The following is a 24519-nucleotide window of genomic DNA, read 5'->3' as shown; positions in this document are numbered from 1 at the left end:
TATATATTCTATATGTAGCTAAGACTATTATCTTTCCTTAATTCCTGATCTTGCCATATGGAGAGGAGGGGAAAAAATGATAATGGGTATTGTGTACCCCTTCTTGCCAGCACATCCAATTATTTAGCAAATTATGTTGATTCTGCCTCCATAATATAGCTCTCATTCATTCTCTTTCCTCTGCAGCCTCATTGTGTTTTGCTTGGGTTGGATAATCTCCTAACTGGGTTCCTGCCTCCAGTCACTCCCCACTGGCACATCCATATCTTGTTTTGGGGTTACCTTCTTGGTATAGCACTACCAGGTTCTTAAACCACTTTTCTGCCCTATTTGTTTTACTTTTTCCATATAACCCAGGCATTTGAATAAGGTCTTTTCCAGAAGTAAAATTCTCTAAGATTTTAGTTACATAACCAACTTCAGGTTTTTAGTAAATTTTTCTTGTTTTTCTTTTTTACATTCTTTTGCTGTTTCATTGCATAATTCAACATGCTCTGAAACATTTTTTCGGATAGAACACAACTCTTTGAAGTTACTTCCTCTGTGTACCCTTTGATTTTCAAGCCAGAGGAAACCACTCATACATTTCTCTGTTCCATAATAATGCTATTTTTTGGTCTTACAGGTACCATTTAAAGATTCAGTAGTCTCTCTGCGTTCTGAAGAAATTGAGAATACAAAAAGACCCAGATTTTTATTATAAAATAGTATTAACTTCATTTTGAACCTTTTTTTTTTTTTTTTTTGCTAATGGCTGTATTAGACAATGTGTTAAGGCTTCCTACACTTTCTCCCTTGCCCTGAAAGAAATTATTTAGAGAAGCGGAGAGAATGCGAAGCAAATTCTTAGTACACTTACCTGGCTAGCTCCATAAGGATTTCCTGCCTGCTCAGTGGTTAAAGAATGTAAGCCCTGCTCGCACTTGTCCAGCTCAGGAGAGGGAGACCCAGCACAACAGTGAGAGATTTACAGACCTAGACCTTTTTCTAGAAGACAAGATAGAGAAAGAGATGCTGTGTACACCAAGAACCATGTAGTGAACACTGCTATAGATACAGAGTGGATGCATTATCAGTTATGCTCTTTAGCTTTAGCAGATAGCATCAAACCACTCTCTAAAGTATTTGTACCAATTTAAACTTCCACCAGCAGTGTATGAGAGTTCCTTCTCATATCTTCATTTTGTTTAACGTCTCTCAGTGGTCTAAGATTTTTAATTTTAATGTTACCACATTTATCAATCTTTCCTGTATGGTTTGTGCTTTTTGTGTATTGTTTAGAAGGTATAAAGAGAATTCTTTTGTACTTTCTTTAGAAAGTTTTGCTTTTCATATTCAGGTTTTTAATCTGCCAGGTGCTGGTTTTTTATTTAATTAATTAATTAATTTATTTTTAAAATATATTTTATTGATCTTTTACAGAGGGGAAGGGAGAGGGATAGAGAGTTAGAAACATCGATGAGAGAGAAACATCGATCCTGCACATCCTACTGGGGATGTGCCCGCAATCAATGCCTTTGACTGGAATCAAACCTGGGACCCCTCAGTTCGCAGGCTGACACTCTATCCACTGAGCCAAACCGGTTAGGGCTGGTTTTTTAAATGTATATTATGATTACTGTTTTTTTTTTTTTTTAACATTTAGATAACTGGTTGCCTCTGCACTATTCATTGAATAATATATCCTATTCTCATTGATTTGAAATGTCCCTGGTCATGTCAGGTTATATTATATGTGCATCTTTAGTCAATTTGGTTCTGCATTGGCATCACAGTGTCTTAATTACTGTCACTTTCTATGGTTTTATGAGTCTTGACACCTGGCAGGGTGAGTCCATTCACTATGTTCTTTATAAAGAATTGCCTTGGCTCTTCTTTGCCCTTGCTTTTCCATGTGAAGTTTAGGAGAGTTTGCCAAGTGTCATGAATATCCCTCTTGGGATTTTGATTATTACATTGCATTTATAGGTCAGCCTGTGGGAGAATTTAGATTAATGTTTCTATCTATGGTCATGGTGTGGTTCTTCATTTACTTAAATCTTTTATGTCTTTCATAATTCTAAATAATTTTCTCCATGGAGGTCTTATGTATTTTTATTCCTGGGTCCCTTATAGTTTTGTTATCATGGTATCATTTTAAAATTTACATTTTGGGAATCCAGAAACCAAGATGGCGGCATAGGTTAATGCCGGAGATTGCTGCCTCAAACAACCGCTTCAGAGATATAAGTAAAGGACAGAACAGACATCATCCAGAACCACAGGAAGGCTGGCTGAGTGGAAATTCTACAATTAGGAGGAAAGAGAATATCATACCCAGACTCAGAGGAGGCGCAGTGCTGAAGTGAAATACTAAGGTGCGGAGTGCGCGTGCGGAGCGGGCTGGCAGCGGAGGGCGGGGTTGTTGTTTTCAATCGGGAGGGAGTTTCAGACTCTGAGCTCCAGATCCGGGCGAGTCTCTGGGGACCCAGACTCAAACGGGAGAAGCGGGACTGTCTGGCTTCGGTCGGAACTCGAAGGCAGCTTTCTCTCCCAGGTTTGCAGCAGTTGCTGGGACTCTGAGAGGCAGAGCCCCTAGGGACAGAACTGAGAGCAGCCATAACTGCTAGCTCTGCCTGCCCTGTAGATCCCCAGGGACCCGCCCCGCCTAAGCCCTGCGCAGAGCCATTTGCCGGATAGCCTCAGGCAAAGGCTAGATTAGCACCGCCCTAGAGATCCAGCACAGAAGCTCTCCCACTGCAGACACAGCTGACTCTCATAGCCAGTTAGCCTGGAGGTCAAATCACCCCCGGTATTGCCGACAACAATCAAGGCTTAACTACAACAAGACTGCGCACAAAGACCACTAGGGGGTGCACCAAGAAAGCATAAAAAATGCGGAGACAAAGAAACAGGACAAAACTGTCAATGGAGGATATTGAGTTCAGAACCACACTTTTAAGGTCTCTCAAGAACTGTCTAGAAGCCGCCGATAAATGTAGTGAGATCCTCAAGAAATCTAATGAGACCCTCGATGTTGTGATAAAGAACCAACTAGAAATTAAGCATACACTGACTGAAATAAAGAATATTATACAGACACCCAACAGCAGACCAGAGGAGCGCAAGAATCAAGTCAAAGATTCAAAATGCGAAGAAGCAAAAAACACCCAACCGGAGAAGCAAAACGAAAAAAGAGTCCGAAAATACGAAGATAGTGTAAGGAGCCTCTGGGACAGCTCCAAGCGTACCAACATCAGAATTATAGGGGTGCCAGAAGATGAGAGACAGCAAGATATTGAAAACCTATTTGAAGAAATAATGACAGAAAACTTCCCCCACCTGGTGAAAGAAATGGACTTACAGGTCCAGGAAGCGCAGAGAACCCCAAACAAAAGGAATCCAAAGAGGACCACACCAAGACGCATCATAATTAAAATGCCAAGAGCAAAAGACAAAGAGAGAATCTTAAAAGCAGCAAGAGAAAGAAACCGAGTTACCTACAAGGGAATACCCATACGACTGTCAGCTGATTTCTCAACAGAAACTTTGCAGGCCAGAAGGGAATGGCAAGAAATATTCAAAGTGATGAATACCAAGAACCTACAACCAAGATTACTTTATCCAGCAAAGCTATCATTCAGAAGTGAAGGTCAGATAAAGAGCTTCACAGAAAAGGAAAAGCTAAAGGAGTTTATCACCACCAAACCAGGATTATATGAAATGCTGAAAGGTATCCTTTAAGAAGAGGAAGAAGAAGAAAAAAAGGTAAAGATACAAATTATGAACAACAAATATGCATCTATCAACAAGTGAATCTAAGAATCAAGTGAATAAATAATCTGGTGATCATAATAGAATCAGGGACATAGAAAGGGAATGAACTGACTACTCTTGGGGGGGAAAGGGGTGTGGGAGATGCGGAAAGAGACTGGACAAAAATCATGCACCTATGGATGAGGACAGTGGGTGGGGAGTGAGGGCGGAGGGTGGGGCGGGAACTGGGAGGAGGGGAGTTATGGGGGGAAAAAAGAGGAACAAATGTAATAATCTGAACAATAAAGATTTAATTAAAAAAAAAAAAAGACTGAATCCAATCAGCCTGCAGGCAGAGGTGGTCTCTGGAAGCTTTGCGTCTTTGCTTGATGTAATTAGTTAGAAACAGCATTTGATAGGTAAACACCGGAGAATGCTGCCTCGCACAACCACTTCAAAAATACAACTAAAAGACGGAACGGACATCACCCAGAAAAAAAAAAAAATAAATAAATAAAATAAAATAAAATAAAATTTACATTTTGAAATTTTTGTTGCTGCTATCTAAAATGTTGATATTTGCATTTAAATATTATCAGCAATCTTTCTGATTGCCTATTAGTTCTGCCACCAGTAATTTGTCATAGGTTCTTTTGGAATTTTTATCTAGACCACATATTTGTGGATGATAACATGTTTATTGTTTATTTCTTTTCTAACCCTTATGCTTCCTCACCAGCACCCCACCCCAATCACACTGTGTGCTTTACATGTGATAAATAAGGGCTAAAATCCTTTCTGTTGGTTACTTCTGCTCTGATTGGCCAGTTAAAACTTACTCTTTTGAAGCAGTTAGAAAGCAATATAGGTTAATATATACCTCTTAAATCTCCGAGCTTAAGCTCCCTCCACAAAGTAAAATATCCTTCTTTTAACTTTTCCTTTCTTGCTCCATTCTTTCCTATACTTCCTAACTGAAGTGCCTGCAGCCTGTTTAAGGAGCCTAAAAACTTAAAAGTAACATCTGTTTTGGGACATGTGGTTAATCTTTGGTTATCTACTGCAGTTTTTTGCTGAAATATATGAATATCTGTGACTTCTTATAATTCACATGGAGATTCATATTTCATGGGTATCAGGCAAGAAAAAGATAGGTACAGTACTGTTTTCTGCATCATTATATTATTTTTCATTTTAAGTAAAATAATTTTGTAAATTTTGAAAAGTGGAGATAAATGGGTAGTAGATTCACAAATGTTTGTTTTTGTATTTTGATTCAGTAAACATCCATGGTATGTAAGTAATTTTTGTACATATCAAATATTGCATAATAAAAGTATACTTATCTTTCATATTAAATAGAAATTTGTGTTATCTGAGTTATTTTGGTAAAAATTAGACTCTAGTTAGTTATAAACACTAGTGAGAGATCGGTAGAAAATGGATTAAAACCTAACACCAAGGAATGATTTAAGTCCTACAAGACTTCTATTGTCATTATATCATGTAGGGTATGCATTATTACATGGTTTGGTAGTTTATTTCAATATTAGTACATTCAGAAATTAAGATTATTCTTTACTCACTTTGGTTAGGCTATTAGGGCAGGACCAAATTGCTTAATTTAATACCAGTGTAAAAATTAACTTGATTAACAACAAATGAAGCTTGCTCACAGTTTCTTGGAGACATTATTTAGTTGCTGTGGTTTATATGAATAAAGTTCAGGCCTATTAATCTGCACTCATTAGATTTCTTCTAAAATTAATTGGGCTTCATAGTTTATATGCTTATATTTTCTATAAAGAGAGTAGTATGTATTTGCAACAGCAGTATTAGCAGGAAACTCTTAAGGCATAACTAATAAATGTTATTTTTTTGGCTGAAGCAAAGGACTCTGAAATTCTTTCATACTGATGTGTAGGAACAAATTTAGCCCTTAAAAACAAACCAGGAATTTTCATAGCTTAACAACCTTGCTTTGCATGTTTCAGGTATGGTTTTAGGCCTCTTTATGATATATATGTATATATATATTTAAACAGAATGAACTCACCCTTGGGTCTGGATTATTTAGCAAACATTTGATTGTCTGGTATTTATCAAACATGGCATAAGACACTGGAGACAAGGATGGAGAAGATTTCATCCTTGCTTTTAGGCATCACACAGTAGTTTTGGAAATAGTAAATAAGTATATAGCTCAGTGGAGTTGATGCTATGATAATGTGTTTAGAAAGTGCTTATGGGAACACCAAGGAAAAGCATATGATTATTCATGGGGGCTCAAGGAAGGCTTCACAGGTGTAATACTTGAAGAAAGAAGGTCCACCGGGAAGACGATGGAGAAAAGGCCATTCCAAGCAGAGAGAACCACATGAAGGTATATAACAGCCTGTTCAGGGCACTATCAGTTGTTTCGATATCAAATGAAGTGGGGGTCCTCTTCGCCACTGGGTGCTGCTGGGTGGACATCTTATGATATCCCAAGAAAAAGAATTTTGTGAGAATTAGTGATTTTTATTTGCATGGAATTAAATCCCTGCGTTTCTAAAGTCCCCTTTCCCTTAGTCCAGTCATAGAAGACGTATAGCTGGGTTTCAGTAGAGCTAGAAGCAAAGGCAGTGTCCAGAGTTTCCTTTCCATGTTGGAGACAGGTCCAGTACAGCATCAGGCTAGTTGCAGTCCATTTGTCCATTGTGGTGGGGTCCACATGGCCGTGGGCCACCCGGGAGGATGCCAGGAAGCCAAGTGTGAGCCATGAGCCAAGCGTGCCAAGAGGAACCAAGAGAGTCAAGAGCGTAAGAAAACAAGCTTCTTTGTTTAGGGGGTTAAGTATCCCAAATTTTCGTGAATTTTCAGTGGCCACGCCCATTCTGGCCAACCATCTCTCCCAGGTGTGATTGATAGGCAGATATCTTCCCTTTGTCATCCTAGCTTTACTGGGCATGCATGTATCTCCCCTTTATCCAGTCCCCTTCCCCCAGTGTTATGCGTGAACGTGCCTATGTCTGGTTTTCCCTTTGCTCCTTTCCTGTTATTAACAACTAGCTAATTACAATGGTATTAGTTTTATATGGCTTGGGAACACAATATATGTAGGTGTAGGAGAGTGATGGGAAAGAAATCTAGAAATGTGGGCAGGAGCTAAATCATGAAGGTCCTTGTTTTGTACCTTTAGGCAAAAGGGAGCTACTGAGAATCATAAGAAGCCATAATCAACCCTAACTGGTTTGGCTCAGTGGATAGAGCATCGGCCTGTGGACTGAAGGGTCCCAGGTTCGATTCAGGTCAAGGGCATGTACCTTGGTTGCAGGCACATCCCCAGTTGGGGGTGTGCAGGAGGCAGCTGATCGATGTTTCTCTCTCATTGATGTTTCTGATTCTCTATCCCTCTCCCTTCCTCTCTGTAAAAATCAATATAATATATTTTTAAAAAGTCATAATCAAATGTATGCGTTTGCAGGAGATTGTGGAAGGGTTGTCCAGTGCAGTTTAAATATTTTACCCATACTTTTTTCCTGCTAAAAGAGCAGAGAATTTCATTGAGATAGTGAGACATCTTCTGAGGAAAGATCAGATTTTTCCAGCCTCGTACCGATCTCACAAATTCTCTGGCAGAGAATAGGAAAAGCTGTAAAGTAGGCCCTTCTGACCACAGGAGAGACGTTATTCTTTCTTGGTAAGCAGCCAGGTAGAACATTTAGCAATATTGGAAGAGCTTGGCAGCAAGAGCAAATACCTCAACTATCATCTTGAGTCAGATGTCAGACAGCCCCGAGTTGACGCTCTTAGACCTTGTCCTTTTCCTTTTGTGCACAATCACTGTGGTCAGAGAATGAACTCCCCGAGGGTTTATTTTTAGGGAGTGACATGAATTATAGGCTTAACTTGTATACTCAGACCTCTAAATATACACAGTGCAAATTGTAGAACATACGAGAAATTTGGCCTGGTAATTTCTTTATGCTTTAAGGCGTATAATCTCAATTTCAAAGTATTTAATAATACTATAAAGTGAAGTCTAACTGGCATTATATGCAAGTTAAAATAGGTGCAGAGATTAAAGCAGCCTGAAAATTGCCAGGTTGTCAGAAATAAGAGAAAAGCCTACTGCTTGCCTTTGCCTCTTTTGTACTTAAGTTACATTTTACCAACCTGGATTTCTTAAGTCTAGGACGTTCACTCACCCATATAAGGCCTTTGTTTGTGATTTGGAAAAAGGCCCAGATATGGGCTGGATTTCTGATGCCACTTGCCACATTGGTCAGGGGCCTCTGTGTAGCATACAGAGTGACCCACTGTTCCAACTAGTCCTGTTAACATGTCTATAACTGCAGACTTAACCTTGATTACTTTTTGGTACATTTTGGGTTATCCGTCACTTCTTTCTTCTCCTAAAAAAAAGGTAGAAAATGCTGTTAGTCCTTTTTCTTTCCTTTTGTTACTTATTTTGCATTGGCAGCTATATTTCCCAGTTAGGAATCATAGTTGTTTTGTTGGCCAATTGTGGCATATATAAAGTTGTGATAAAATATGGAAAGTTGCCCTAGCCGTTTGCTCAGTGGTTAGAGCGTTGGCCCGAGGACTGAAGGGTCTTGGGTTTGATTCTTGGTCATAGGCATGTTCCTTGGTTGCATGCTTGATACCTGGCCCTGGCCAGAGTGAATCGGGTGGCAACCAATCATTGTGTCTCTCTCACATCAATGTTTCTCTTTCTCTCTCTCTCCCCTACTCTCTCCCTTCTACTCTCTCTAAAAATCAATGGGAAAAGTATCCTTGGGTGAGGATTAAAGAAATTATAACTATGGAAGGCTCTTTTTGGGTAGTGTCATAGTAGCTGGCTGTTTTTGTAATATGTATTATTTCACATGGGCAAAACTGTGTAAGTCATAACACATCAAGAACTGATCACTTCTCCTTTCTTTTATTTCAGTGTATTTCATTGTTAGTCCTTTCAACGTTAAGGTACGTCAAGAGGAGAATTAAGAAAATATATCTTAGCTCTTTCACTCTCTTAAATTGTGTTGTTTTTTATTTTTATATTCAACTTTTTTTCTCTCTCAACTTTACTATAGCATTTTAAAACAAATGGGAATAAAAATTATCCACAATAGGAGTGGAAAGATAGTCATACAAGACACATAAAGAGCAGCAATAGTTTTCTGGATTTGTTAATTATTTTAACATTATAGCAGACTGTTTGGAAAATAGCTTTATCTTGTTGGCAGCGGGAACTTTTCCATTTTTAATAAGACCATAGAAAAGACAAGGTTCCAAATCAGATTGAAATTGCTAAAAATCATCTGGAGAATAGCTGCTGACATAGAAGTCAGATGATATTGAGACATTTGGCAGGCTCCCTCTGCTTACTGGTGTTACAAAACCCACAGTGGACAGCCTAGATTTTAAAAGAAGAGTGGCATCCTTGGAATCTCCGCTAGAATCTGCTGAGGTTAAAATAGACCTGATGCCTTCTAAGCGACAGAAAATAGAATGTACCCAGTGATGGCCAAAGCGGGGCATGCAGAAAACCCACTTGGGCTGGTTTAAAGGAACAGGCCTAGGCCTGAAGCTCCAGGGCTCAAGTGTCTTCTAGTTTTTCCTTTTTTTCTTTTTTTAACTTTCAAGCAAATTCTGCTTTGGAAAAAACTTAAGTAATATGTGAATTAGGAGACTGTGAAAGAAGGAGGAAGGCTTGAATCCAGTCAGATTTTTGGCCTAAAATATATAACTGTTTAGTTAAAAGTAAACATACTTTCGATGTTCTTCCAAAGAAATACATAGTTTATGTCTAGGAATGAATGTTTGAAAGGTTCTGGGTATTGGACACAGGTAAGTGTTTAAAAAATATTTTTAATTTACGATTTTAAAAGTTTAGGGGGAAAAAAAGAGCTACCTTGCCAAATGTCAGTGTGGTAACTCATGGCACATTTTTCATATTTAATCACCCAATTATGGGGAAAGCTCTTTTTAGGCAATTGAATGTTAATGATGAGTCATTAAGGGACTAACGCTACATATTTTAGGTTTGGAAGATGTGTCATGAGTTTAATTAATTTAGATCTGGCTATTAGAAACAAAAGAATTTTAACAGGGCTCTGAAAACAAGTTAAAGTCGTGCAGCAGGCAAAATGAGCCAGAGGAAATACATGAGAGGCTTTTTAAATTAGAGATTTCCATGTCTTGGAGATGGTCAGTTTATAATAAGGTGTTTTGTTTTTTTTTTCGTTTATATAAACAAATATTTAAGTGTATACAATGTGTTCCATACTTGATTGAGAACTGTAGGAACCATCAGGAAAAACAAAAATGAAAGAAAAAGGAAGTAAAGAGAAAATTCGAAAAAGTACATCCACTTAAGTTGTGTCAGTCCAGCGGGACAGACAGGTTGTTTATTCAGGCAATAGTTAAATAAAAATTCAGATAGAATATTAAATGGCACATACTTACCTTTTGCATAAGAATATGAATAGCTAACATGCATTGAATGGTTACTTTACATATATTAACTTGTTTAATCCTCACACAACTCTGAGGTAGATCCCCCCATCCCCCATTTTATAAACGACAACACCGAGGAGCTGAGGAGATAAGAAAGTTACCCATGGTTACACAGCTAATAAAGAGCAGTCAGAATCTGAATCTAACCTGTATGGCACCAGACCCATGACTGAACACTTTGGCTGTATTGCCTCACATAGAATAAAATAAAATAGCTAATTTTTGGAGGATACTTGCTGAGGTTAGTATGTTCCTGGGTAGCATGGGGTGAAGGATCAGAAGAAATTTGTATGTTGGAGAAGATGCAGAAGGAGCCAAAAGCTTGAGTAAAGAATGCATATGGCAATAATACTACTAGTGAAAAATTATTTAGCACTTACTATGTAGCAAGGACTGTGCCTACACATGTCTCCCATTTAATCCTGTGACAACTCAGTGAAATCAATATTGTTATCCTCAGTTTACCCAGATAGTAAGCAACAAAGCTAGGATTGGAATCCAGATGCTTGCTGGCTGATTCCAAAGCCCAAACTTTTAACTCTTGCATTAATCTGTGGTAAGTGGGAGTGTAGTAAATATACTCAGATAAAGCTGAGCGGTCTTTCAGTGATTAATAGAAAACAAGATTATGTAGGTAGGGTGGACCAAGATTATGGAAAGCTTTGAAAACCAGACAAGGAGCCACTGAAGATTTTGATTAGGAAATGGACTTTATTGTTCTAGTTATTATATGGCATTCTTGTATATAATTAGGCTAGTCTATGTAGCAGTTACCTATATTAAATGAAATAAATAGCTTGTGAAAGCATTTAGCAGAAAGTCTGGAGAACATAGTAGTCACTCAAAAAATATGAGTTGAATCTAAATCCTCTAAAGAACTTGTAAACTCTTTGCACTGAAGATAAGATATGAGAAAGGAATGCTCTAATAGTGCTGTCTAATAGAAATACGCGAGCCACAAATGCAGCTTTAAATTTCTAGTAGTCACGTGAAATAGTGAAAGGAAAGTAGTGAAATTAATTTTAATAACATTAATAACATTTTCTTAAGCCTAGTATTTATTAATAAGAGATTTTATATCTTTTGGTACAAAGCTTTCAAAATCCATTGTGTATTTTACACTTATAGCTCATCTCAATCCTGACTAGGCACATTTCATGTGCTTGATTGATACATGTGGTTAGCAGCTACCATATTGGACACCACAATTCAGTAGTTGGATAGCATGGATTCTGGTGTCAGATGACTTGGTTTTGAATCCTGCCTTCCATTTCTTAACTGTATGAGTATGGACCAGTTACTTATAACCTTTCTGTACCTTAGGTTCTTTGATATATAAAATGAAAAAAAGAAATGTCTCACCTACCTCAAAGGATTATTGTGAGAATTATGAAAAAATATATGTAAAGCATATAACTAGGTTTCTGGCAAGTAGTAAATGCAAAATAAATGTTTATTAATCTCATCACACTTTTATTGTTGTTAAATAGCAAGCGTCTCTTATTTTCCATGTCTTTCTTCTGCAGATGATTGATTATCCCCACCCAAACATTCCCATTTAAAATTCTAAACCAATCACTAAATAGCAAAGAAAGATTGATGAGCGATTGATGAGCTAGGAGAAAAAAGGCTGTGAGTGGAATATGTGTGGCGTTAGCCTCCACTATTACTACTGGTATTTCCCTATAGGGTGCAGATAAATTATTTTCTATTTGCTGTTGTACTTAACAGACTCATCAGATCTTTTCACTTTTAACCTAGCATCATTATAGATGCTCCCTTTACCAGGAAATACAATTCATGTCTAATAGTAATTTGGAGCTTTACTATCAACATTGAAATACAGAAAGTATTTCTTTGTCTTTTCTGTTTTTAGCCATTTGGGGTCAAAATGTATAGATTTATTGTTTTCTTTCCTTCTAAACCCTAGAGGAAAGTGCACAAAATGAAAAAATACAGTGATTTGTAACACCCTCTTGTGTAACTATCATTTAGATAAAAAAATAAAACATTGTCAAATTCCCAAAAGGCCCCCCTCCCCACCTTCCCCAGTCAATACTTCTTCCAAATTAACCACTGTTATGTTGCTAATGCTGATTACTTCCTGGGTTTTCTTTATAGTCTTATCAGCTAAGTGTGTAGTCTATTTAGTTTTGCCTGTTTTTGAATTTTTTTTTAAAATCCTCACCCAAGGATGTGTTTTTATTGATTTTTAATTTTTTTTAGAGAGAGAGGAAAGGAGAGGGAGAGAGGAAAAAAACATTGATGTGAGAGAGAAACATTGATGGATTGCCTCTTGTAAGCACCTGGACTGGGAATTGAACCTGAAACCTTGGTATGTGCCCTGACTGGGATTTGAACCCATGACTTTTGGGTGCATGGGACAACACTCCAACCAACTGAGCTATACTGGCCTGGGCTGTTTTTGAATTTTAATGTGAATGAAATGCATATAATTCTTCATGCAACATGTGAGATTCATCCACGTTCTTGCATTTAGCAGCAATTCATTCACTTTTATTATTGTATGGTATTTCGTTGTATGAATATAGCACAGTTTGTTTGTTCTATGATATATGGACATTGGTTTGCTTTTTTTTCCACTTTGGAGCTGCTATAAATGTTATGAATATTCTTATGCACTTAAGCATGCATTTCTATAAAACACACCAAGGATAGAATTGCTAGGTCATAGAGAAGGCAGTCTTGAACTTTAATAGATAATGCCAAAGTTTCCACATGGTTCTACCAATTGACATTTCTACCAGTGGTGTGTGAGAATTTCCATGCTATATATCCTTAACAAAAAATTTTTCCAAATCCAATAATTCTGGTAGGTGTGTAATGATATCTAATTGTGACTTTAACATTTTTTTCTGCTAAGATAAATTTGGTAAGAAAGTATTTCTGAAATATTGACTAAGATGAAGCCTATGGTTTCCAATTTTCTGTGCTGACCTTGTCTTTCAGTACCACAATCAAGAGTTGATACTTTTTAGAAAGAGTAATATAAAATTTTTTTTAATTTTATTTTTCAATTACAGTTTACATGCAATATTATTTTGTATTAGTTTCAAAAGGTATTTTACATTTTAATTGGATGCATGAAAGCAGTTAGTTTGAGATATTGTCCAATATTCTTTCTTTATACTTTTTATTGGCTTGTGTGAAAAACAGCTGTATTATTTCTAGTCATAATTACTGCTTTAAGCTGCCATTCCAGGAATCATAACAATTACTGAAATGAGAGGTATGGTCTGTGGTTTACAAAGTTAGATTTAATGAATAAATCTTTCCAGTTCCTCTGAGCCATTTTGTGTGTTTTTTTGGTTAGATTAAAAAAGAAAAGTACAATCATTGTAACTGATCTGGATGACATTGAGTGGCTGGTTTCTGTTGAGTGAAGTAAAACAGACTTTTAACAATTCGTGGGTAATGTCTGAAAGGTAAAGTGACATGAGATAAATGTTTGTGTTTCATTCTGAAAATAACAAAAGGCATATGGAACCAAGATTTAACTTAATTGCCTAGTAATTTAATCCTGCTTTAAAAATGCTTTGGCAAAAAGAAAATTGTACTGTGATTTCTTTTTGCACAATTAATACTAACAATAGAAAAATCATTAATAAGATAAAGATTTGCAAGTTGTAAATGCCAATTCAGTTTTATAAATAATTGATCTGTTTGTGCATTTAAAAAAATCATATGCACTAAAAAGAGAACAATTGAAAATTTTCTGGGTGAAATTGAGTTTCTAAAAATACCAAATTTAGCCCTGGACTCTGTAGCTCAGTTGATTGATCATCGTCCCAGGCAATGAGAGGTCGCTAGTTCTATTCCAGTCAGGGCACATGCCTGGTTTGCTGGATCAATCCCCAGTAGGGGATGTGCAGGAAGCAGCCCATCAATGTTTCTTTCTCTCCCTCTCCTTTCCTCTCTCTTTCTAAAAAAATCAATAAAAAACAATAACAAAATAAAAATACCAAATTTGATGAAAAATTTAAATTTCTAATAGAATATATATTCTTAAAAATAGAATGATTTAACCTCAGATTTTGTTCCATTATATAGTCATTTAGTAGTAGGATTTTAAGCTGACAAGTTAGATATTTTAAAAGGATTGATGTAAACTTCATTTGAAAACAATTATAATTTAAACTTAGAAGATAAATGGTTAAAATGTTAACTATGGTTTCACCAAATGTAGAGTAGTGTTAACATAAAAACATTCAAACCTGTAAAGAATTTGCGTGAGTTTACTTGAGTCAAACTATCAATAATTGCCAGGAAGCAGAATTCAACCGATTGGGATGATGCTCCGGAGAATGGCGTTTAGCCTTGTTCTATACATTACAATCAAAGGAGGAGACATAGCCTAACTGGTTTGGCTCAGTGGATGGAGCGTTGGCCTGCGGACTGAAGGGTCCCAGGTTCGATTCCAGTCGAGGGCATGTACCTTGGTTGTGGGCACATCCCCAGTGGGGGGTGTGCAGGAGGCAGCTGATTGATGTTTCCCTCTCATCGATGTTTCTAGCTCTCTATCCCTCTCCCTTCCACTTTGTAAAAAAAAAAAAAATCAATAAAATATATATTTTTTAAAAAAAGAAAGACATAGGTGGGTTACTTGAAATCCATGGTGACAGATTAGAGAGGCAGGAGAAAGCAAAGTGCGGAAACCTCTGGGATTGGATAACTAGTACAATGATAGACACATATTTCTTGCTTTTAGTTAAAGTTTAATTTTAGACCATCCTTTGTGGTTACTTTAGGTCTTTGAGTTTGCAAGACCACAGTGCAGGCCTTCCCTGAGCTTGTCAGGTTAGCATGTGGCCCCTTTTATCCACAGTAGTAGAAAAATATGCTATGTGCATGATTATTTTTGATACTTAATAGGAATCAACCTTGTACTAATTAAGGCTTATTTGCTTTTTCAGATTGGCTTAGAGCTTGGAATATAAATTTGTTGCAAAACTTTTTACTTTAAACTGAATTAATGGTTTGGATTTCTAAAAACTTTGCACTTCCCGCGTAGAATCACAAAATGTCTGTGTTTTCTGGTAGTTAGGTAAAGGTAATGAATTTTATTTTAGCAAAAATAATGGAATACAAATTTGGATAAATGAAAGCCAAAGAGAGTTCTAGTTTCTTTTTATTTATTTATTTTTATTTATTTACTTTTTCAATTAAATCTTTATTGTTCAGATTATTACATTAGTTACTCTTTTTTCCCACCATAACTCCCCTCCACCCAGTTCCCACCCCACCCTCCGCCCTCACTCCCCACCCACTGTCCTCATCCATAGGTGCACGATTATTGTCCAGTCTCTTCCCTCACCCCCACACCCCTTTCCTCCCCCAAGAATAGTCAGTCCATTCCCTTTCTATGTCCCTGATTCTATTACAATCACCAGTTCATACTGTTCATCAGATTATTTATTCACTTGATTTTTAGATTCACTTGTTGATAGATGTGTATTTGTTGTTCATAATTTGTATCTTTACCTTTTTCTTCTTCTTCCTCTTCTTAAAGGATACCTTTCAGCATTTCATATAATACTGGTTTGGTGGTAATGAACTCCTTTAGCTTTTCCTTATCTGTGAAGCTCTTTATCTGACCTTCAGTTCTGAATGATAGCTTTGCTGGATAAAGTAATCTTGGTTGTAGGTTCTTGGTATTCATCACTTTGAATATTTCTTGCCATTCCCTTCTGGCCTGCAAAGTTTCTGTTGAGAAATCTGCTGACAGTCGTATGGGTACTCCCTTGTAGGTAACTGATTTTCTTTCTCTTGCGGCTTTTAGGATTCTCTCTTTGTCTTTTGCTCTTGGCATTTTAATTATGATGTGTCTTGGTGTGGTCCTCTTTGGATTCCTTTTGTTTGGGGTTCTCTGCGCTTCCTGGACTTGGAAGTCTATTTCTTTCACCAGGTGGGGGAAGTTTTCTGTCATTATTTCTTCAAATAGGTTTTCAATATCTTGCTCTCTCTCTTCTTTTGGCACCCCTATAATTCTGATGTTGGTACGCTTGAAGCTGTCATAGAGGCTCTTTACACTATCTTCGTATTTTTGGATTCTTTTTTCATTTTGCTTTCCGGTTGGGTGTTTTTTGCTTCTTCGTATTTCAAATCTTTGACTTGATTCTTGCGACCCTCTGGTCTGCTGTTGGGAGTCTGTATAATATTCTTTATTTCAGTCAGTGTATGCTTAATTTCTAGTTGGTTCTTTATCACAACATCGAGGATCTCATTAGATTTCTTGAGGATCTCACTACATTTATCGGCGGTCTCACCAGTCTTCTTGAAGATCTCAGTACATTTATCGGTAGTCTTACCAGTCTTTTCGAGGGCCTTATTAAATTTATCGGCGGCTTCTAGACAGTTCTTTAAAGACCTTAAAAGTGTGGTTTTGAACTCTATATCCAACAGTTTGCTTTCCTCCAATTCTGTTGTTTGTGTCCTGCTTCTTTGTCTCGGCATTTTTTATGCTTCACTGGGTCGATAGAGTGCCTTTCTGCGCTAAGTGTCCCAATTACCTGAGATAGACACTCTTGGTGCACCCCCTTGTGGGCTATGTGCACAGTCTTGTTGGAGTTAAGCCTTGATTGTTGTAGTTATCACTGTGAGGAATTGACCTCCAGGCCAATTGGCTGTGAGAATCAGCTGTGTCTGCAGTGGGAGAACTTCTGTGCTGGAGACGCCCCTCTGGGGCTAGACTTGCTTCGATGGGGCTTTGGTGCTCACTGAGTCTGCCCCTTGAGTGTGTCTTTTATGGTTCCACGGAGCTGCAAACTGGATGGTCCCACTCTGACCTCTGGGCTTCCTGGCTCCTGGATCTCTCGAGAGGTGCTAATCTAGCCTTTGCCTGAGGCTTTCCAGCAAAAGTCTCCCTGCAGGGCTTGGGCGGGGTGGGTCCCAGGGGATCAACAGGGTGGGGTTAGCAATTATGGCTGCTCTCAGTTTTTTCCTCAGAGGCTCTGCTTCTCAGTGTCCCAGTAATTGCTGCAAGCCCCATGGAGAGAAAGCTGCCCTAGGGTTCTGAGCGATGCCAGACAGTCCCCCTTCTCCCGTATGAGTCTGGGTCCCTAGAGACTCGCCCGGAACTGGAGCTCAGAGCCTGAGACACCCTCCCGATTGAAAACGACAACCGCGCCCTCAGCCGCCAGCCCACTCCGCATGCACTCTACACCTTAGTATTTTACTTCAGCACTGCTCCTCCTCTGAGTCTCGGTATGTTTTTCTCTTTCCTCCTAGTTGTAGAACTTCCACTCAGCCAGCCTTCCTGTGGTTCTGGATGATGTCCGTTCTGTCTTTTAGTTGTATTTTTGAAGTGGTTGTGCGAGGCAGCAATCTCCGGTGTTTACCTATGCCGCCATCTTGGTTTCCCTCTCTGGTTTCTTTTTAAAGACGATAAAGTTTCTGACAAAATTAACAGATTGAGAATAAAAATAAGAAAAGTCTAAATATATTTTGTTGTTTTCTTTTTCATACTTGAGATAAATTTTGAAGCATATCATTTACTTGCTAGTCTTGTCACATCTGTAAGCAAGCACAATATTCTTTTAAAATTTAATGTTAACAGATTCCTGATGATAGTATGTGAAGACGTTGGCATCCACATTCCCAATGTTGTGTATTGCTAATAGGTAGCCTGTCAAGACATTGACTATTTGCAAATGTATTTAAACTTTTTAGCCCTTTAAAATCATTGGAGCAGTTATATTTGACCCTCAGGTAAGCATAGTAAGTGTGAGTGACCTAGATCTATCTCATCATTTTTGCCTTTTAGTGTTTTCAAGTGGCCTTAAAGAGCAAGAGAACTCAGAGATATCTTTTTGGAATTGTTATAGTTAATCAGCTTATCACAACTCATAAGACAGGCAACATTTTATGTTAATAATTCTTTTAACTTGAATGAACCTACCAGTTCTAAATTGCTGTCTTTCAAACTGTCTTTGGTATATGCTGATTTTACCATGTAAATTATCCAACTCCAGTTATTATATACCAATTTACTATATACTCAAAAATTTTTAATCCACAATAAAGTTTAATGCCTTGTTAAAGCAAAAATATCAACTTTATAGCACTTTGTTCTCTGCTTGGCAGTGTTTCAGAATCAGTTAAACAGTGAATCAACTTTGAGAGTCTTCTCAGATTATGTTCCATTGATTTGTATTATTTTCCTTTTTAAACTTTTTAAAAAATATTGGCCAAGTTTTGTTTTGTTTTTTTCTTGATTTCAGAGAAGGGAGAGGGGGGGAGATAGAAACATCAATGATGAGAGAGAATCATGGACCAGCTGCTTCACTACTGGGGACTGAGCCTGAAATCTAGGCATGTGCCCTGACTAGGAATCGAACCATGACCTCCTAGTTCATGGGTTGACACTCAACCACTGAGCCACTGGCTGGGCTGTATTATTTTCCTTTTAGACACCAATAGTCTATCAAAAGAAAGACTGGAGTAAATAAAGAAAAAGAAATAAAATATGGTAGTGACAAGGAATATCAGGTTCTAAACCAGTGGTTCTCAACCTTCCTAATACAGCGACCCTTTAATACAGTTCCTCATGTTGTGGTGACCCCTAACCATAAAATTATTTTCGTTGCTACTTCATAACTGTAATTTTACTACTGTTATGAATCGTAATGTAAATATCTGATATGCTATATGTGTTTTCCGATGGTCGCGACCCACACATTGAAAATAAATAAACCTTTCATCTTTTACTTTTAAGATAAAGATACAGATATTACTGTGAGGGGGAATGTGGACGACTATGGCCTTCGAGACACCTTGAGCGTTGCTTCAACCGATTCCTTTGCTTCAGCAGCAGAGGTAGGTCATGTGTGTTCCTAATGAGGATTCGCATTCTTTGCCAGCTGGAGAGTACAGTTTTGCCATTGTGCTGTAATTTAGTTCAGTAGCCACTTATTTAGCACGTGGTAGGTACCAGGATACAAAGATGAATATAGCATGAGTGAAAGTTCTCACAGGAGCTCATAATCTCTGTACAGAGGTGGACATGTAAACACATACTTTAAATAGGTGCTTTTATATACCATGGGCCAGGGGTCCTCAAACTACGGCCCGCGGGCCACATGCAAATAAATATTGTATTTGTTCCCGTTTTGTTTTTTTACTTCAAAATAAGATATGTGCAGTGTGCATAAAAATTTGTTCATAGTTTTTTTTTAAACTATAGTCCGGCTCTCCAACGGTCTGAGGGACAGTGAACTGGCCCCCTGTTTAAAAAGTTTGAGGACCCCTGCATGGATTATGGAAAGCAATTGACCTTATATCAAGATTCTTAAAATAGTTCAGATTTTTTAGCTCAGAAATCATACTTCTGAAGTGATTAGATGCAAAGATTTATATATAAAAACATTCATTTTGACATTTTAATAATAATGAAAAACTGGAAACAGTTTAATGCTAAATTATGGTACATCCATAATTTTGAAATATTATAATGGCATAAACATGTCCCTAATCATTTTTAATGACATGGGAACATGTATTAAGTGAAAAGGGTAGTATGTAGAGAGTATGATTGTGATTTTGAAATAGAAAAGAAAGAAAAACGTGTGTGTTATTTAATTATTTAGGCAGAGAAAAAAAGACTTGATAAAAGTTCACTAACGTATAAATAATGATCACTGAATTATAAATTTATGGATAATTTGTTTTCTACTGAGATTTAAATTTTGTATCAAAAGAGAATGCTTACAAAGTGATCATCTTTTTATAATTTTTTTTCTACTTAAAACAGGTTTAAAAATCACCAATAGCCAACTTTATCTTAGAATAATTTCATTTTATGATAGATTTTGGATATTAATGCTGTTTTAAAAATATAAATAGTATCACACTTCTGTAATTGAATTCATGCTGTAGTGTGGAAAGCTTTAGGTATTCTACCTAATATCCTGGGCCCTAAGCCTTGATTCTGCCTTTTTACAATCTCTTCTGACCATAATATTTCATCCTCTCAAGATGTTTCTGTGTATGTATATTGTCACTGCAGCTTACAGTATCATCTCTTGAATTATTTACATTTTTTTCTTATATTTTTTACGTGTAAGTTTCCAATAGACAGAATATACCTACTTGTTTTATGGGAAAGCTGTTTCCTTTTCCTTTGCTATTTGATATAGACAGGCTTATCTTTCTGTTCTTTTTTTAAATGTTTTTTTCCAGCTTTATTGAGATATAATTGACATATAACATTGGGTAAGTTTAAAGTGTACAGCGTGATGATTTAATACACATGTATTGTGAAGTAATTACCACAATGAGGTTGGTTACCACCTTCATCACCTCACATAATTACCTTTTTGTTTATGTGTGTGTATGGTGAGAACATTTAAGATCTATCTACTCTCTTAGCAACTTTTAAATATATAATACAGTTTTATTAGCTGCTAGAGGCCCGGTGCACGAAATTAGTGCACAGGTAGGATCCCTAGGCCTGGCTGGTGATCAGGGCCAATCAATCTGGGGCAACCAGCGGGGTGATCAGGGGGCCCCCACTGGCACCCACCTTGGCTGGCCTGGCGTTGCCTGCTCGCTGGCCCTGCCCCCCACCACCAGTTGCCTCCCTCTGTGGGGCAACCGGGGCAGGGCAATGGGGGGGCCCCTGCTTGTACCTGCCTTGGCTGGCCTGGGGCCTCCAGCTGGAGGCAGCTCCTGTGTTGAGCATCTGGCCCCTGGTGGTCAGTGCGCGTCATAGCGACCGGTCGTTCCATTGTTTGGTTGATTTGCATATTAGGCTTTTATTATATAGGACTAGAGGCCCAGTGCACAAAAATTTGTGCACTCGGGGGGGGGGGGTCCCTCAGCCCGGCCTGTGCCCTCTCGCAGTCTGGGACACCTCAGGGGATGACCACCTGCTGGCTTAGGCCTGCTGCCCGTGGGATTGGGCCTAAGCTGGCAATCAGACATCCCTCTGGCAGCCTGGCAGCCCTCGGGGGATTTCCACTTGCCAGCGGGCAGCAGACCTAAGCTGCAGTTGGACATCCTTAGTGCTGCTGAGGAGGCGGGAGAGGCTCCCACCACCACCACGGTACTGGTAGCCATCAGCCTGGCTTGTGGCTGAGCAGAACTCCCCCATGTGGGAGCGCACTGACCACCAGAGGGCAGCTCCTGCATTGAGCATCTGCCCCCTGGTGGTCAGTGTGTGTCATTGTGACCAGTCATTCCCAGTCTTTCTGCTGTTAGGGTCAGTTTGCATATTACCCTTTTACTATATAAGATAGAGGCCTGGTGCATGGGTGGGGGCCGGCTGGTTTGTCCTGAATGGTGTCCCGGATCAGGGTGGAGGTCGCTCTTGGGTGCCTGGCCAGCCTGGGTGAGGGGCTGATGGCTGTTTGCAGCTGGTCACACCCCCTTCAGGGTGGGGGTCCCCACTGGGGTGCCTGGCCAGTCTGGGTGAGGGGCTGAGGGCCGTTTTCAGGCTGGCGGGTGACTGAAACTCCCAGGCTCTCCTTTTTTTCTTTTTTTTTTTTTTTTCTGGGATTTATTTACCTTCTATAGTTGAAACTCTGTTGCCTTCACTGGCGCTCCCAGCTCTGAGGCCGCGGCTGGCTGAAAGCAGGTATCTGGGGTTTGTTTGGCTTCTATAATTGAAACTTTGTTGCTTTCGGAGCTCAGAGCCAGGCCGTGGCAGGCGGGGAACCTTGGCTTCCTCCATTACTGGAGCAAGCAAGCCTCATGTTCGCTTCAGCTGTGTGGCTGCCGACCGCCATCTTGGTTGGCAGTTAATTTGCATATCTCGCTGATTAGCCAATGGGAAGCGTAGTGGAGGTATGGTTAATTACCCTTTTGTATTTATTAGATAGGATAGTTGCCATTAGATTCCCAGAACTTATTTATTTTCTCACCAGAGGTTTACACCCTTTGACCGATATCTCATTTCCCTCACCCCTCAGCCCCTTGCAACCACTATTCTACTCTCTGTTTCTATGGGGCTGGCCTTTTTCTGTTGTTTGTTTGTTTTGTTTTTGGCCTTTTTTCATTTCACATGTGAGTGATGCCATACATTATTTGTCTTTCTTGTCTGATTTATTTCATTTAGCATAATGACTTCAAGTTTCATCCATTCATCCATATTGTTGCAAGTGGCAGGATTTTCTTCTTTCTCATGGATGAATATTTCATTGTACATATACTATATATTGCATCTTCTTTATCTGTTCATCCATGATGGACACTTAAACTGTTTCCATATCTTGGTTATTTTTTAAAATGTTGCAATGTAGCCCTGACCGGTTTGGCTCAGTGGATAGAGCGTCAGCCTGCGGACTCAAGGGTCCCAGGTTCGATTCCGGTCAAGGGCATGTACCTTGGTTGCGGGCACATCCCCTGTGGGAGGTGTGTAGGCGGCAGCTGATTGATGTTTCTCTCTCATCGATGTTTCTAGCTCCCTATCCCCCTCCTTCCTCTCTGTAAAAAATCAATTAAATATATTTAAAAATAAAAAAATAAAATGTTGCAATGTACATAGGATATCAGTACAGATATCTTAATATAGTGATTTTATTTCCTTTGGATATATACCTAGAAATGGGACTGCTGGATCACACAGTAGTTCTGTTTTTACTTTTTTGAGCAACTTCCATATTGTTTTCATAGTAGCTATACTAATTTACATTCCCGCCCACAGTGCAAAAGAGTTCCCTTTTCCTCAAATCTTCACCAACATTTGTTATCTCTTATCTTTTTTATAATGGCCATTCTGAGTGGTATCTCTTTGTGGTTTTGGTTTACATCTCACTGATGATTAGTGATGCTGAGCAACCCTTCATGCACTTATTTGGCCATTTGTATCTTCTCTGGAAAAATGTTTATTCAGGTCCTCTGTCCTTTTTTTTAAATCCTCATGGGAGCCCGGCTAGTGTTGCTCAATGGTTGAGCATTGACCTATGAGGCAGGATGTCACGGTTCAATTCGTGGTCAGGGCACATGTTGGAGTTGTGGGCTCAATCCCCAATGGGGGGTGTGCAGGAGGCAGCCAATTGATGATGCTCTCTCATCATTGATGTTTCTATCTCTTCCTCCCTCTCCCTTTCTCTCTGAAATCAATAAAAATATATTCTTAAAAAAAATCCTCATTGGAGCTTGTGTTTTTATGTATTTTAGAGAGAGAGAAAAGGGGAGAGAGAGAGAAATGTCAATGTGAGAGAAAAACATTGATCAGTTGCCTCTCGTTCACACCCCAACTAGGGATTGAACCGCAACCTGCGTATGTGCCTTGACCAGGAATTGAACCTGCAATCTGTTGGTGTACAGGACGATGCGCCAACCAATTGAGCGACCTGGCCAGGACCCTCTGTCCATTTTTAAAATTAGATTGAGTTTCTTTGTCTTTGCTATTCAGTTGTATGAGATCCTTATATATTAACCGCTTATCAGATAGATGGTTTGCAAATATTTTCCTTCATTTCCTAAGTTGCCATCTCTTTTTGTTGTTTCTTTTGCTGTGCAGAAGCTTTTTACTTGATACAGTCTCACTTGTTTATTTTTGCTTTTTTAAAAATATATATTTTATTGATTTTTTACAGAGAGGAAGGGAGAGGGATAGAGAGTTCGAAACATCGATGAGAGAGAAACATCGATCAGCTGCCTCCTGCACACCCACTACTGGGAATGTGCCCGCAACCAAGGTACATTCCCTTGACCGGGATCGAACCTGGGACCCTTCAGTCCGCAGGCTGACGCTCTATCCACTGAGCCAAACCGGTTAGGGCTCTTTTTGCTTTTGTTATGTGTGCTTTTGTGGTCAGATCCAAACAATTATTGTCAAGGAGGTTGTTTTTTGCCAGTGTCAATGAGTTTTTTCCCTATGTTTCTTTTAGGAGTTTTTTGGTTTCAAGTCTTATGTTTAGTCTTTACTCAATTTGAGTTAATATTTGTTGAGTGATATAAGATAGGGATTCATTTTAATTCTTCTACATGTGGTTCTCCAAGTCTGCCGCCATAGCGAAGAGGTTATTCTTTCCCTATTAGTATTCTGGCTCCCTTGTCTGATATTGATCAACTTTATTACAAGGGTTTATTTCTGGGGCTCTCGAGTCTCTTCCATTGGTCTCTGTCGATTTTTATGCCAGTAGACTACTGTATGGTTACTGTAGCTTTGTAAGACAGTTTGAAATCAGGAAGTGTGATGTCTCAAGTTTTGTTTTGTCTCAGGATTGCTTTGCCTCTTTGGGGGCTTTTGTGGCTCCATAAAAATTTTAGGATTTTTTTTTTCTGTTTCTGTGAAAAAATGTCATTGGAATTTTG

At 38.6% G+C, this 24519-nt stretch overlaps 1 protein-coding gene across 6 annotated transcripts in view; it reads left to right on the top strand.

The window, feature by feature from the left end:
* Positions 1-24519, top strand: part of MIGA1 (mitoguardin 1) — a 93244-nt gene that overhangs the window by 41553 nt on the left and 27172 nt on the right. For all 6 annotated transcript variants that reach the window (XM_059689135.1, XM_059689138.1, XM_059689136.1 and 3 more), the window contains one exon: positions 18974-19074. In XM_059689135.1, the coding sequence (XP_059545118.1) occupies positions 18974-19074 (101 nt within the window). The remainder of the gene's footprint in view (positions 1-18973; positions 19075-24519) is intronic.

This window comes from Myotis daubentonii, chromosome 3 (assembly GCF_963259705.1).
Source record: "Myotis daubentonii chromosome 3, mMyoDau2.1, whole genome shotgun sequence".
NCBI lineage: Eukaryota > Metazoa > Chordata > Mammalia > Chiroptera > Vespertilionidae > Myotis > Myotis daubentonii.
Note: the sequence above shows the minus strand (reverse complement) of the source record. Positions and strands in the feature narration are given on the sequence as shown.